At 36.2% G+C, this 16,168-nt stretch overlaps 1 protein-coding gene across 4 annotated transcripts in view; it reads right to left on the bottom strand.

Annotated features, from left to right (window-relative positions):
* Window positions 1–16,168, bottom strand: part of LOC102809393 (sterol regulatory element-binding protein cleavage-activating protein-like) — a 56,861-nt gene that overhangs the window by 15,032 nt on the left and 25,661 nt on the right. For all 4 annotated transcript variants that reach the window (XM_085501007.1, XM_085501005.1, XM_085501006.1 and 1 more), the window contains 10 exons: window positions 14,718–14,865; window positions 13,443–13,600; window positions 12,717–12,925; window positions 10,770–10,884; window positions 10,329–10,425; window positions 5,618–5,696; window positions 4,206–4,332; window positions 3,863–3,975; window positions 2,245–2,339; window positions 1,867–1,965 (listed from right to left, as the gene is read on the bottom strand). In XM_085501007.1, coding sequence (XP_085357133.1) covers window positions 1,867–1,965; window positions 2,245–2,339; window positions 3,863–3,975; window positions 4,206–4,332; window positions 5,618–5,696; window positions 10,329–10,425; window positions 10,770–10,884; window positions 12,717–12,925; window positions 13,443–13,600; window positions 14,718–14,865 — 1,240 coding nt within the window. The remainder of the gene's footprint in view (window positions 1–1,866; window positions 1,966–2,244; window positions 2,340–3,862; window positions 3,976–4,205; window positions 4,333–5,617; window positions 5,697–10,328; window positions 10,426–10,769; window positions 10,885–12,716; window positions 12,926–13,442; window positions 13,601–14,717; window positions 14,866–16,168) is intronic.

Below are 16,168 nucleotides of genomic sequence, written 5' to 3' on the forward strand. Positions count from 1 at the left end.
CTGGAAACCAATAATGGAAGACCCGGAAACCCATAATGGATGACCAGAAACCCATAATGGACGACCCGGAAACTCATAATGGACGACCTGGAAACCGATAATGGACGACCCAGAAACCCATAATGGATGACCTGGAAACCCATAATGGATGACTCAGAAACCCATAATGGATGACCTGGAAACCCATAATGGATGACCCGGAAATCCATAATGGATGACCCGTAAACCCATAATGGACTCCCTTGAAACCCATAATGGACTCCTCGGAAACTCATAATGGACGACCTGGAAACCCATAATGAACGACCTGGAAACCCATAATGGACGACCTGGAAACCCATAATGGACGACCCGGAAACTCATAATGGACGACCTGGAAACCGATAATGGACGACCCAGAAACCCATAATGGATGACCTGGAAACCCATAATGGATGACTCAGAAACCCATAATGGATAACCTGGAAACCCATAATGGATGACCCGGAAATCCATAATGGATGACCCGGAAACCCATAATGGACGACCTGGAAACCCATAATGGACGACCCGGAAACCCATAATGAACGACCTGGAAACCCATAATGGATGACCCGGAAACTCATAATGGACGACCTGGAAACCCATAATGGATGACCCGGAAACCCATAATGGACGACCTGGAAACCCATAATGGACGACCTGGAAACCCATAATGGACAACCCGGAAACCAATAATGGACAACCTGGAAACCCATAATGGATGACCCGGAAACTCATAATAGACAACCTGGAAACCCATAATGGATGACCCGGAAACCCATAATGAACAACCTGGAAACCAATAATGGAGGACCTGGAAACCCATAATGGACGACCTGGAAACCCATAATGGACGACCCAGAAACCCATAATGGATGACCTGAAAACCCATAATGGACGACCAGGAAACCCATAATAGGCGAAAGCATGCCAGGCATCAACCGAGCACATATATGTAGCACAAAGCTGCTAAGATATCAGTGGAACAATCATGGAACAGCTAAAAATTAGCTAATTATCATGCAAATTAGATGATTAATATGCATGGATTTCTACTAAAACCTAATCAAGTCTGCGCATTAGCGCAGATCATCTATGCATTATGTTCCATCAAAAACCAACATATAGTTCTGGAGATAACAGCGGAACGGACAGACACACACACACACACTGAAACTGAATTATATTGATATTAATATACATGTAAATTGCACCACACCTCCCCCCTTTACTAAACCAAGGCTATGCAAACTTGACTTAAATTTGATTAAATATTAAAATAAATTATGAAAATAGTGAAGGACGTCGCAATGTAGGTCCTGTCGTCACAAGTCGGTGTAAAGTTAAATTGAAGTCATCACAATGTTGGTACACAGGCACACTAACTGCATGAAAAGACTCCCATTGTGTGCTTCAACACTTGCATATGGTGCCATGAAAAGACTCCCATTGTGTGCTTCAACACTTGCATATGGTGCCATGAAAATAATAAGTCTGAGTGTAATCCATGTGAACAACATTCATGCCAAATTTCAATCTGACAAGTGATTGTGGAAAAAAAAAATTTTACCATAAATTACAAAAATATTGCCAAAAAAAAGAAGTTTACATGTGAACAAATGAACAAATCTGACAGATAACCATCCCAGGTAGGTGTGGTATGAATAGCAAGGCAATCCTGCTTACGGCTTTGCAGAAGATGTCGTTTGAATAAAAAAGGTTGACAGACGATGACAGGTGTGGTCAACCCATGAGCTCCGCTCAGTCATCTTTGATGACGTGATCAGCAGAAAAAAAAATATTACAAATATGGTTGTATTACATTGTTACATTCTTCTAACTCACCTCCATTCTCCTGATGTCTATTGACAGCACAGTTACAAAAAACATCATTTGTAAAAAGAAATCAGTCATCAAACCAACCACAGCAAACAAACAAAATTCCTATAGAAAATACAAAATGTCATCAATGGTTTGGTCCATCCACCCCTATACAAAGTGTTGGGATCCACTTTTCAAAATTTTGACTTTTACTAGGTACATGTGCAGGAAATTGTTAACCACAAGATGATACGTCACAGCGGGGACAAAAGTATAAATCTATATTGGTTTGAAAATTGTAAGCTGCAAGATGTGTTCATGAAAATGACAATAATGAGGGTATATACATTTCTGTAAAATAATATTTCAGTAAGTTAAAAAGACAAGCAAATATCTACTCACTTGTATTGCAGGTACAAAGGTGAAATATCCCAAACAAATAATAGCTAGTTCTGTTACCAGATTCTTGGTGATAAACCAACCTTCACGACTTAAACCTAGTAGTGAACAGAAAAAAAACTAATCCAACACAGAATCACGCACAATAAGGCATTTCAAAAATCAGAATTTAATTGTGACAGGCATTTATATTTGTTGCTGTAAACCGCTTCAACAGAAAATGTCGTTCAAATTAGTACCGAACATCATTGAGCAAGTCGAGGAAGGTTTTAAATATTGGGATGTAAAATATGCAAACGCTGAAATAATCACCTAAATACAATCAAGATTGCACAGACACAATGAACTAATGTAAGAAAGATCTATTGGAGGTATATGTTGACATAAAGTGAACAAATCTGAGAGACCATTAAATAGGACTGCATTTGTCTCATTCATTCATGCACTTGCTTATCATTGTTCAGTTATCATGTAATAATATTCTAGGAAATTGCAAACACATATATTTTAAGTGTTTTTCCTTTGGTGTATGTAAAACATATTTTTATGATACAGTGACCCCTCGCTAAGAAGTGCCACAGTAAGTCAAACTCTGTTGTGTTTTGCCGGAAGTTTTAAAGTAAAAGAACTAGTAAATGTTTTGTTGCATCGTTTATTTAATTGCCTGTTGGAGAGACAACTTAACACCGTGCCCACTGGATAAGACAACTTAACACCCACTGGCCGTCAATTATTGAGCTACAAAAGTCAACGGTGGCCTGACTTGATGTGTCGACTGGGGGGGGGGGGTATGAAGTCGCGACTTTACATACTTCCGGCTGTTCCCCTTTGATGACACTTTATGAAATTTGCTGCAATGAGTTGAATCACCATCCCTGGTGTTGAGGGATGGTAGTTGAATCCATGTGGACATGGACGCTGTGATGTTGTTCAACAAAGAAAAACGTACTATAAATAAACCCATGTGTGTACATGTGCTTTTATCCATTTTCAATGCATAAACTCCCCTTTTCTGCTCATTAGCGAGGGCCACTGTATCTAAAAAATTATGCATGTTTGACAGTCCAAATTACATACTAATACCATACTGGACTGCATTTGTGCTTGACCGGGCATGGACGCTGACGCAGTCCAGTATGGTACACAAGATGAAACGGCATAGAATAGATTACATGCAAACTTTTTGCATAGTTGAGCTTTATTTAAGGGCAATTCAAATCACAGTCTTGAGGCAGTCTGGAATAATTTTTTCAAAGATTTCTTTTTATTTTTTATATATATTTAAAAATGTACTACTTTTTCTTTTTGCAAGTCCTTCAACACACCAATTATTAAGTGACCCAGCCCTTATGACCCATTCAAATACCCATATAAAGCAATTAACAAGTTCATGAACCTTGCTACATCCGGGGCATTATAGCCAGTTCAATTGACCACTTTGGACAGTAAATACTAATCACTTGTCGCATTAGACAGGTGGCCGCTTTTATACAGTGTCTTTTACATGTAAATTTGGTCAAGACTGTTCAATTGTGGTTTGACTGTACCTTCAATATTCCAATTCTAAATAATATTCGAATTGAAATTTTATGAATACATAATGCATTTGTAAAACCCTTACCTTGCGCAACTCTAATTTTCACATCCAAATGTACAGCTGTTGAAACTACTGATTTTGTGAGCACCAATATGTTCTCTAAACCAATTATAACCACAAGGTATGGGAATATTTCACTGTCAATTACAATAACACAACATATATGTACATATATAATTATATATTAAATATTATTGAAACACATATAATGAGAATGCCAATAATAAGGGCAGACAAGGCCTTTGTTTCCCATATACTTTTCCTAAATCTATGTTCAAGAGAAATAAAATTTTTCTCATAATTGCCATACATTACCTTAGTTCAAAAACCTGATTCAACAATATCACAGCTGAAAAAAGATACTCACCCACCATTCAATGTAGGAGTAAGACCGCAAAAAGAACATATACCAATAGACATTGTCAGAGAGGCAATCACCATGGCCACAGCACTGAAAGCTAAACCCCATTTTGATTTCACCATCTCAATTTTACCTGCATGAGAAAATAAATAAATGAGCAATAAAGTAAATTAACATGTCATGATACCTTTGTGCAATACTAAAGAAAACTGAAATGATTCAGTCATTTTGAATGAGTACTCAAAACAAATGCATGTCAGTATGTGTGACACATTGCAATCAGTCACATAATGTCTGGAAGAGCACTACAAAATGTCTGTCAGTCGGCCATTGTGAACGAAAAAACAAAATGACATAGTTCATGAAGCTTGATTGAACCATGAATGAAAACGAGTACTGAAGGTATCAGGTTAGTTTGCAAATGTATAGACTGCGATGTGTGCTGCAATTATAAATTATTGTTACAATACTTATGTGCTCCCGCCATATTCATCCTTTGTATCATAGTTAGGTAATTATTTAAATAATTTACTGTATTTAAGTACATATTCAGGATACATTAAAAGTGTATGAGCCAAAATAATAAAAAGTTGAAACACTCTTAAAACAAAAAACCTGTTAGCAAAGACCTGTATTGATTCAGACCACATGTGTAAGGAAGTTTATGAATAGTACATGCACATGTGATTATATCTGCTCAGACATGCCTGAGAATTTATGACATGTTCAAAACTATTACAGTTTGAAAAGTTTCTGAATCTTTTAACAAAGTTGTGCAAGTGAAAATTTAATTTATATTTCTCATTATACTGTTGTCTATGTTAGACAATATCCAAATAGTGGTAGTAATTAGCTAGTGTTGACATAAACTAGAATATAGTGCAGATGAATCGTATATAGCAAATGTTCTGGAGTCTATTTTTCAGTAGCAAAGCATAGAAAGCAGAAGGAGGCAGCCGTGGCAGTGTGATGTGTACAGCAACACAGAGTTGGTAGTGTTGTTAATTGAAGTTGAATGATCTGACATTTGAATGCACAAATCAACACTACAGTTAATTTGTTTGTCATGAACTTCAACAAAATTCTCCAAACAATCTGATTGACTCGAATGCTAGGAATCCTGAATGTACATCCCTTTAATATGTTAAAACAAACAAATAATTCTAGTATATTTGTTATTAAATTCATTGATCTATACAGGCCAACTATACCTCAACCATAACCATAAGTTTGATAGTGATCAGCTACATATTATTGGAGTTACAAATGTATCACGTCAACAAGGAAAGTTAACAACAATGACAATGGATGACAGACATTTGGCACTATTATGACTTTTCGTTCACTTCATTAGAGGCAAACCAAACATGTACATGTATTATAAAGGACAGGACTATATTATATTATACAATACTTACGAACTGAAAAATATATGTACATAAACAATATAGCATACATTATACATAACGGCGTAAGCTCTACAAATCCCGCTTCATTCTGAAAATAGAAAGTTATTACAGATGAAAGTTCAGACAGTTTTAATTTCTTTTCTTTTTTCATGTTAATGGCTGTTATGAATATGTCCAATTCAGTTGTGTTCCTTTACACCTGTAGTAACAGGAAAATCAAAGAAAGCTTAGAAAAAACTCTTTCGTGCTGAAGGTATTGGAAGTACAAGGAATACTGTATTTACTATATAAAAAGCACATATTATTCAATACACATGGGGCAAAAATCATCGGAATGTCTTATTATGACCATGTCTAATGTACCTTGTGTCATTAAAATATGTTGAATGGTACATGTGAAAATACTTAAAATTGGCTATTATGCAAAGGTAAGCAGTCACCATTTCATTGGCTAATATGCAAGGGTAAGCAGTCACCATTTCATTGGCTAATATACAAGGGTAAGCAGTCACCATTTCATTGGCTAATATGCAAGGGTAAGCAGTCACCATTTCATTGGCTAATATACAAGTGTAAGCAGTCACCATTTCATTGGCTAATATACAAGGGTAAGCAGTCATCATTTCATTGGCTAATATGCAAGGGTAAGCAGTCACCATTTCATTGGCTAATATGCAAGGGTAAGCAGTCACCATTTCATTGGCTAATATGCAAGGGTAAGCAGTCACCATTTCATTGGCTAATATGCAAGGGTAAGCAGTCACCATTTCATTGGCTAATATGCAAGGGTAAGCAGTCACCATTTCATTGGCTAATATGCAAGGGTAAGCAGTCACCATTTCATTGGCTAATATGCAAGGGTAAGCAGTCACCATTTCATTGGCTAATATACAAGGGTAAGCAGTCACCATTTCATTGGCTAATATACAAGGGTAAGCAGTCACCATTTCATTGGCTAATATACAAGGGTAAGCAGTCACCATTTCATTGGCTAATATACAAGGGTAAGCAGTCACCATTTCATTGGCTAATATGCAAGGGTAAGCAGTCACCATTTCATTGGCTAATATGCAAGGGTAAGCAGTCACCATTTCATTGGCTAATATACAAGGGTAAGCAGTCACCATTTCATTGGCTAATATACAAGGGTAAGCAGTCATCATTTCATTGGCTAATATGCAAGGGTAAGCAGTCACCATTTCATTGGCTAATATGCAAGGGTAAGCAGTCACCATTTCATTGGCTAATATGCAAGGGTAAGCAGTCACCATTTCATTGGCTAATATGCAAGGGTAAGCAGTCACCATTTCATTGGCTAATATGCAAGGGTAAGCAGTCACCATTTCATTGGCTAATATGCAAGGGTAAGCAGTCACCATTTCATTGGCTAATATGCAAGGGTAAGCAGTCACCATTTCATTGGCTAATATGCAAGGGTAAGCAGTCACCATTTCATTGGCTAATATGCAAGGGTAAGCAGTCACCATTTCATTGGCTAATATGCAAGGGTAAGCAGTCACCATTTCATTGGCTAATATGCAAGGGTAAGCAGTCACCATTTCATTGGCTAATATACAAGGGTAAGCAGTCACCATTTCATTGGCTAATATACAAGGGTAAGCAGTCACCATTTCATTGGCTAATATACAAGGGTAAGCAGTCACCATTTCATTGGCTAATATGCAAGGGTAAGCAGTCACCATTTCATTGGCTAATATGCAAGGGTAAGCAGTCACCATTTCATTGGCTAATATGCAAGGGTAAGCAGTCACCATTTCATTGGCTAATATACAAGGGTAAGCAGTCACCATTTCATTGGCTAATATGCAAGGGTAAGCAGTCATCATTTCATTGGCTAATATGCAAGGGTAAGCAGTCACCATTTCATTGGCTAATATGCAAGGGTAAGCAGTCACCATTTCATTGGCTAATATGCAAGGGTAAGCAGTCACCATTTCATTGGCTAATATGCAAGGGTAAACAGTCACCATTTCATTGGCTAATATGCAAGGGTAAGCAGTCACCATTTCATTGGCTAATATGCAAGGGTAAGCAGTCACCATTTCATTGGCTAATATGCAAGGGTAAGCAGTCACCATTTCATTGGCTAATATACAAGGGTAAGCAGTCACCATTTCATTGGCTAATATACAAGGGTAAGCAGTCACCATTTCATTGGCTAATATGCAAGGGTAAGCAGTCACCATTTCATTGGCTAATATGCAAGGGTAAGCAGTCACCATTTCATTGGCTAATATACAAGGGTAAGCAGTCACCATTTCATTGAATTCTGTCATATGGTGGGAACCATAGGAAATTATGATGCACAACACACACTATTATAAGCAATGACAAATAAAATTATAGCTGCATAGCAGCAATGACGGGTTTCGAGCCTGTGTGGCTCATGGCAAATTGCATTTGCTTGCTTGATTGATTGATTGCTTGCTTGCATATAGTATCTCAACAGAGATAATATATGCTAAATTGATTGTCAAACAAGCGGGTAGTCTTTAAGAAGATCATTTTTTTGAGGTTTTTTTTTCCTTTTTGTGATAAATTCAAAATGGCCGCCAAAACCATTTGAATCATGAGGAATATTTTCATGAACACATACTCATCTTATTGAACGGATGTTGTATGCCAACTTTGGTTTAAATCTGGCAAATTGTTCATGAGTTATAGCATAATTTCACTTTTTACTAAATCTAAGATGGCTTCCAAAGAAAGCCATTTTCCAAAAATCTTCTCCAGTAACTTTGTATAGCTATCAACATAGGTGCCATATTATAAATTGCTGGTAAAACAAAAAAGTAGCTTTTAAGAAGATAATTTTTTGAGGTTTTTTGCATTTTTTGGATAAATTCAAGATGGCCGCCAAAACCACTTGAATCATGGGAAATATTTTCATGAACACATAATCGTCTTATTGAAGGGATGTTGTATGCCAGCATTGGTTTCAATCTGGCAAATTATTCATGAGTTATAGCGTAATTTCACTTTTTACTAAATCCAAGATGGCTGCCAAAGGAAGCCATTTTTCAAAAATCTGCTTCAGTAACTTTGCAGAGCTATCAACGTAGGTGCCATATTCTAAATTGCTTGTCGAACAAACAAGCAGTTTTTAAGAAGATAATTTTTGTAGAGCTATTGCCATAGGTGTTGCAAAGTAAATTTCTAATCACATGAATGAGTCATTTTTAAGAAGATTTTTAAAGTTTTTTTGTCATTTTCAGTAAATCCAATATGGCGGCCAATGTCACATGACCGCTAAAGATTGTATTTATGATATTTGCTACACATGAGCCAATGATGCCATACAAAAAAACCGAAGCTCCTAGACCCTCAGAAAGTGGTGCAATTGAGCACTTCCGGTTTGTATTCCACCTAAGATGGCGTCCAGGTCATGTGACCTACATGGCTGGTTGTGGGGTATGCACCACAACTCATGGCCCTTTATCAGCATGCAAAATAGCAAATCAATCGCAGCATTATTTTTCAAGTTACAGTGGTTACAAAAAACGGTGGAAAAATAATAATAAGCAAAGCAATTAGTGCTCGAAACCCTAATTATTAGAAACTGTCAGGGAGAGGCTTAACCTCTCAACACGGCATTGTATTTGACATTATGTCCAGGGCCCTCGGTATGTTGTTATTTTGTACTAAAAATTAGATTCCAATAGATGGCAAACCCTGTGAAGACCTGAATGCAACCCTACTGCTCCCTTTTTTTTGTAAGTGATTTAATGGGTAACGTGACATCAGTACATAGTGAATATGTTAAGTTTTCAGTGTCCACATTCAGGCAATGGCTGTTACAAATTGACACTAATGACACACGAAATATTTTATTAAAAACAAAATTTGGAGGAAAAAAAGTCAATAGTTACAGCTATTGTAGCTTTAATAAATTGATAGACGAGAGTTGGGTTCAAGATGCAGCTTTGTTTCAGGTCTGTTTAACAAATATAATTCTCAAGTTGCAGCTTTGTTTCAGGTCTGTTTAACAATATAATTCTCAAGTTGCAGCTTTGTTTCAGGTCTGTTTAACAAATATAATTCTCAAGTTGCAGCTTTGTTTCAGGTCTGTTTAACAAATATAATTCTCAAGTTGCAGCTTTGTTTCAGGTCTGTTTAACAAATATAATTCTCAAGTTGCAGCTTTGTTTCAGGTCTGTTTAACAAATATAATTCTCAAGTTGCAGCTTTGTTTCAGGTCTGTTTAACAAATATAATTCTCAAGTTGCAGCTTTGTTTCAGGTCTGTTTAACAAATATCATTTAATTTGTCTATAATTTGTATGGTTTCTTGCATTTTTTTGTCTAGAGTTGTATTTCTCAATAATTATATAGATATTTCGTAATTATTACTTTCCAGACTTTCCAAGTGTGCAGCAGCCTTTCCTGAAACCGAATTGTTTATTCGAACTAATGTTTTTTTTCTGCAGAAATGGGATATGACAAATGTGATTATTTTATATGCTCTTCTATTGGAGATGCACATTTAATAAACGGTCTGATGGGGCACCATTCAAAAGCAATTGCAAATGAAATTCAAGCAAATAATAAAAAGTCAAAGCAGAATGTTTACTACACATTTTAGTTAATACTTTATGTACTCCTCACAGCATCCTAATTAAACTTTATGAATGATGTCAGAGTGCAAGGGTTAACTATACATATGTACAACTTTCATTATCAGAAATCTCATTGCTACTTACCTGAAAAAATACATGTGTTATTTGTTCCTCATCACTATTATTATGAACACTACCTGGGTATTTTGTATTGATATGTGATTTTAAACCATCTATAAAACTGTAATGAAAACAAAGGTGACAATAACACATCAACTTCAATTCATATATACTGAAAGGGTAAATCAATCCTAGGTAAAGGAATTAGTGGACTTAGATCATTACTTTTTGAGGTCACACATTCTTAGGAAATTACTGACTCCTAATAGCAAAAAATGTCATTATTATTCCTCTATTTTTGTCTGCAATGTTATCTGCTAAAATGGAAATATAATTGAGAAGTTCTCCGACAGTGACCTTCACATAATACCTATATATGGTTAATATCCTCTGTAACTCTGTGCCGTAACAAATTTTAATATTCAACAGGTGGAAATAATTTAGGATGATTTTTAAGATACATACCTAGAATTATAGGACTGTAACACCAAGGTGACAGCATAAGATATTACCCGCTGTCTATTTCTCATATAAAATCTGGAAATCCCACTAAATTTCCAAGGTATACCGAACAATAAATCTAAAAAAAAATGCAAAACAAATTGAGTTTAAATTATGAGGTTTAAATTTAAGGTTAGCGTAAAATGTATCATCAATCAATATCCCACACAACACAGCTGCATTGATTGGCTGATACATGGTCATGTGATAGCTAATAAATGTTAAATCTTTGCTGATGAAATGTTATTGACCTTTTGCTTCTTATCATTGTGTTGGTATCGAATTGTGATGTCATACCAAATCGGAGATGGAAATCAGAAGGAGGTGCATTTAAAAAGCTGATAGCTGATAGGGCGAACAACTAATTGCTAGGTTCATACAGCAGCATTCTATTGGAGCCAAACTAATGCTCCTCCCACCGATTAACAGGAGATTATCTCCAACACGTTTACACGGTCAGGGGCCGATAGAGAGTCGAGTTCAATTCAGTTCGATCAGAGTCGAATGGAACAGCACTGTCAAATATTTAGTATGAAAACAACATGACTGAAAATGATTTTGGTGTTGTGCTTGTGTTGTTGTTTCTTTACTCTTTACGTGGCATGATTCTGTTGAGCTGGGAGAAAGAAGAAACAGTCATGAGTCTGAGATAATTTATGTACATGCATCTCAAATAAACACAATACACAGCAGCTAAAATGTGCTAAATGTGTACCGGTACAGCTATTAAGTTATTGTCATGCAAAATTACCATCTTATAATTGTTCAACTGTTGTGATATGTGTAACAGTTGTCAACCTAAACCTACATGTAGTAGGAACACCATGATTGCTTCTACGATTTTTATCTTCGGCGTCTTTAAAAAGTTTATTCAATTTCCATTGGATCTGTTCAGTCATCCTTTCACATTTTTGTCGCATAATTTCGAATGGCATTTCTGTTTCTATAAATCTATCACAGTATTTCTTTACTCTGCCAAATAGATATTAGGGTGCGTACCTCTTTGCCAAGCCAGACATTATGTGAAATACAAACGATGTTGTCTCCACCATAATGAAATGAGAGGTTATTTGAAGAAGACGATTGAGGGTGTGATTCCGGCTCGATAGTTGGCCCCCCAATGCATAGACACGGTTGGAGCCCAGCCCTATCGGAGTTCAACCCCGAGCGTTTATTGGAGCCAAACTTGGCTAAAGCCGAACACGTATACACGGCCATTTTTGCTGGCTTGAGTTGCAGGGCTCTGACAAAATGCTGTTGTATAAACATAGCAATTATCTAGTACCAAGCTTTAAAGTTAATGTATATGTCAATGACAAGGTCATGCACCAGACACATTGTTATTCTCTTTGCACTAAGCACACAAAGTGTGATGCTATCAATTACCCAGATTATATTGTGATTTGTCCTCCTGGACTTTGCTTTTGGTAAAACATTATATTGGTAAATATTATGGACCCAATTAATGTCTTAGCTAATATATTGTATTCAATGTGTGTTTCACAATATTTGATCAGAATATCAAATCACAGCACCTCTCAAATATTTTGGCAAACTTATTTGACAACAATTTTGGTTTTGCTAAAGAAAATGCCTTCCAGAACTGTCATGAATGAATGAAATTTTGCAATCATGTTTAATTGTTCTCAAATTTATATGAGGCATAGTTTCACAGGTACATCTATTACATTTTTGTTTCATATCAGATGAATCTTCATATCATTAAAAATATCATATTGATACACATCATGTACAGTACCAGGATTTCTCCAGGATTTTTGTCAGAAGTAATAAAGTTTTTATAACATTTACATTGGAAATGGTGTTTTTTTATTATCATAGAAAAGAAGTCACAAATATTTTTAGTTTTTTGGGGAAAGAACATGACTCCTATATGAAACTATTACTTACCTTTTAAATTGGGTGAAGTTTCAATGGTTTTCCCTTGGAATTTGTAAATACTTTCTATAAGTGCTTTATCGTTTAGGAACTGTGTTACACCTTTCTCCCATATCAGTGATGGTGATATCATTAAACAGCCATGTTTTGGTAACACATAACTTGACTGGTAATGAGGTAACGGTTCAACAACGTAGTAGCAAAAACTTCTGACAGTGAGGCTGAATGGTACAGAATATAACATTAAGTGCTCATTAAATATACATACTCTTATACCAAAATATATTCGTAGTGGAAAATAAATTTTTGAACTTTCGAATGCCAAAATCAACTTTATTTTTTTTCCACATTTATTCAACTATTTTGATCAAGACCTACATCAGTCAAGTTTGAACATAATTAGTCAATGCATCTCAGAGATAATGCGCTGAAACAAGCATTCATTCAAACAAAATGGCTGCTAAAACTTATCTGCAAACCAAAATGAGGTGTATACAGATGCCATATACAATTGAATTGAATCATACAACTATTTTGATATATGTATATGTGTGTATGTCTCCCAAGATGTTTGATGTATGTATGAATTTTAAATGTAATTAGAACAGACATGTCCGAGGTAAGGTAAGGATAGACTGACAAAAATTTACCTCCAACAAAGTAATCTTGTGATTACAAATATTAAAATTATGTTAGTGCAATGTGCACATTTCAAATTGATGCACAGAAATGCTTTACCTTTCATTGTATTGATAGCTATTAATTTCATCAACTAATTTAAATACTTTGGATAGTGGAGCACGGAAAGCATCAGGGGGAATAAGATTTGACTGCCACGGTGATACAACAGCTTTCACAATGAATTGCTGAATAAAGGCTAGCGGAGGTCCATCAAACTGAAAGCAAATAAAAGAAAATAAATTGTATCAATATTACTCGGTAAACATATTTTGTGTAAAACAGAAAAAAACCCACACAATTCAAGTAATTATGTACCTACTGCTAATAAGTGAACAATGGGAACCCCTGTCTGCTTCCCAAGACTCAACAATAGGAATCCCTGTCTTCTTACCAAGACTTAACAATAGGAACCCCTGTCTTCTTACCAAGACTCAACAATAGGAACCCCTGTCTTCTTACCAAGACTCATCAATAGGAACCCCTGTCTTCTTACCAAGACTCAACAATAGGAACCCCTGTCTTCTAACCAAGACTCAACAATAGGAACCCCTGTCTTCTTACCAAGACTCAACAATAGGAACCCCTGTCTTCTTACCAAGACTCATCAATAGGAACCCCTGTCTTCTTACCAAGACTCAACAATAGGAACCCCTGTCTTCTAACCAAGACTCAACAATAGGAACCCCTGTCTTCTTACCAAGACTAATCAATAGGAATCCCTGTCTTCTTTCTAAGACTCAATAGGAATCCCTGTCTTCTAACCAAGACTCAACAATAGGAACCTCTGTCTTCTTACCAAGACTAATCAATTGGAACTCATGTCTGCTTCCCAAGACTCATTCCAACAAGAATGACCCCAAGATTAAACTGTTAGTAAAATGTGATCAACAGTGGAACAGAAAGCATTTGAATGAACCCTGGAAGAAGATAGATGAACCCTGGAAGTAGCTTAATGAACCCCTGAATTCAAAATACAAAACAAAATGACATGCACCAACATAATTTTATGTTCAATGTATGCACAAATTTTGAAATAAAGTTATACATGAAATATTTGATTTTAAAGACGTTTGAATGTGATCACTCAAAATATGTCAGGAATATGGTTCTGGAGCAGCATTCATTGTAAAATAAAATCACCAACAGTCAGCCATATTGAAACTGATCAGAAATTACAAAATGACATGCATCAAGGTCCCATTACGTTTAATGTATGTACTATTGAATTGTGAAAAAAACATATATTTGTGCATGGATGGCATTTGTGTTCTCTCATATATTAACACTACAAGCTGAGGGTCAGCTTAAAACATGATTTCCAAGAAAACTTACCCATTTTGGTGTGTGTGTATCCACTAAGTCCAATGTTGATTGGGTTGGTTTACTACGACCAATTCTCAGTGGTAAACTATGTTCTTTGACAGGTGTAGAAAATTCTAATGGTGCATACCCAGGTAATGGCAGATTTAGCATGGGATAACTGAAAAACAAAACAATCGCATTACACATAACACGACAAAATCCTTGTTATTTAAATAGTAACCAAAATCATGTTTATGAATGCTTTTAGTCATTGTATGTTAGAGTCTTGTCTCTCGAACAGCATTTACATTCAGCCATGTAAAATTAACATTAAATATTAAAATTTACAGGTGACATTACAGAGCTTTACAGATGACATTACAGAGGTTTACAGGTGACATTACAGAGGTTTACAGGTGACATTACAGAGGTTTACAGGTGACATTACAGAGGTTTGCAGGTGACATTACAGAGGTTTGCAGGTGACATTACAGAGGTTTACAGGCGACATTACAGAGGTTCACAGGCGACATTACAGAGCTTTACAGATGACATTACAGAGGTTTATAGGTGACATTACAGAGGTTTACAGGCGACATTACAGAGGTTTACAGGTGACATTACAGAGGTTTGCAGGTGACATTACAGAGGTTTACAGGCGACATTACAGAGGTTCACAGGCGACATTACAGAGGTTTACAGGTGACATTACAGAGGTTTGCAGGTGACATTACAGAGGTTTATACTTTATAGGTGACATTACAGAGGTTTACAGGTGACATTACAGAGGTTTACAGGTGACATTACAGAGGTTTACAGGTGACATTACAGAGGTTTACAGGTGACATTACAGAGGTTTACATGTGACATTACAGAGCTTTACAGATGACATTACAGAGGTTTACAGGTGACATTACAGAGGTTTACATGTGACATTACAGAGGTTTACAGGTGACATTACAGAGGTTTATAGGTGACATTACAGAGCTTTACAGATGACATTACAGAGGTTTACAGGTGACATTACAGAGGTTTATACTTTATAGGTGACATTACAGAGGTTTACAGATGACATTACAGAGGTTTACAGGTGACATTACAGAGGTTTGCAGGTGACATTACAGAGGTTTATAGGTGACATTACAGAGGTTTACAGATGACATTACAGAGGTTTACAGATGACATTACAGAGGTTTACAGGTGACATTACAGAGGTTTGCAGGTGACATTACAGAGGTTTATAGGTGACATTACAGAGGTTTACAGGTGACATTACAGAGGTTTGCAGGTGACATTACAGAGGTTTATACTTTATAGGTGACATTACAGAGGTTTACAGATGACATTACAGAGGTTTACAGGTGACATTACAGAGGTTTATAGGTGACATTACAGAGGTTTACAGGCAACATTACAGAGGTTCACAGGCGACATTACAGAGGTTTACAGGTGACATTACAGAGGTTTATACTTTATAGGTG

The sequence above is a fragment of the Saccoglossus kowalevskii genome, chromosome 7 (assembly GCF_978046115.1).
Source record: "Saccoglossus kowalevskii chromosome 7, keSacKowa6.1, whole genome shotgun sequence".
NCBI classification, from domain to species: domain Eukaryota; kingdom Metazoa; phylum Hemichordata; class Enteropneusta; family Harrimaniidae; genus Saccoglossus; species Saccoglossus kowalevskii.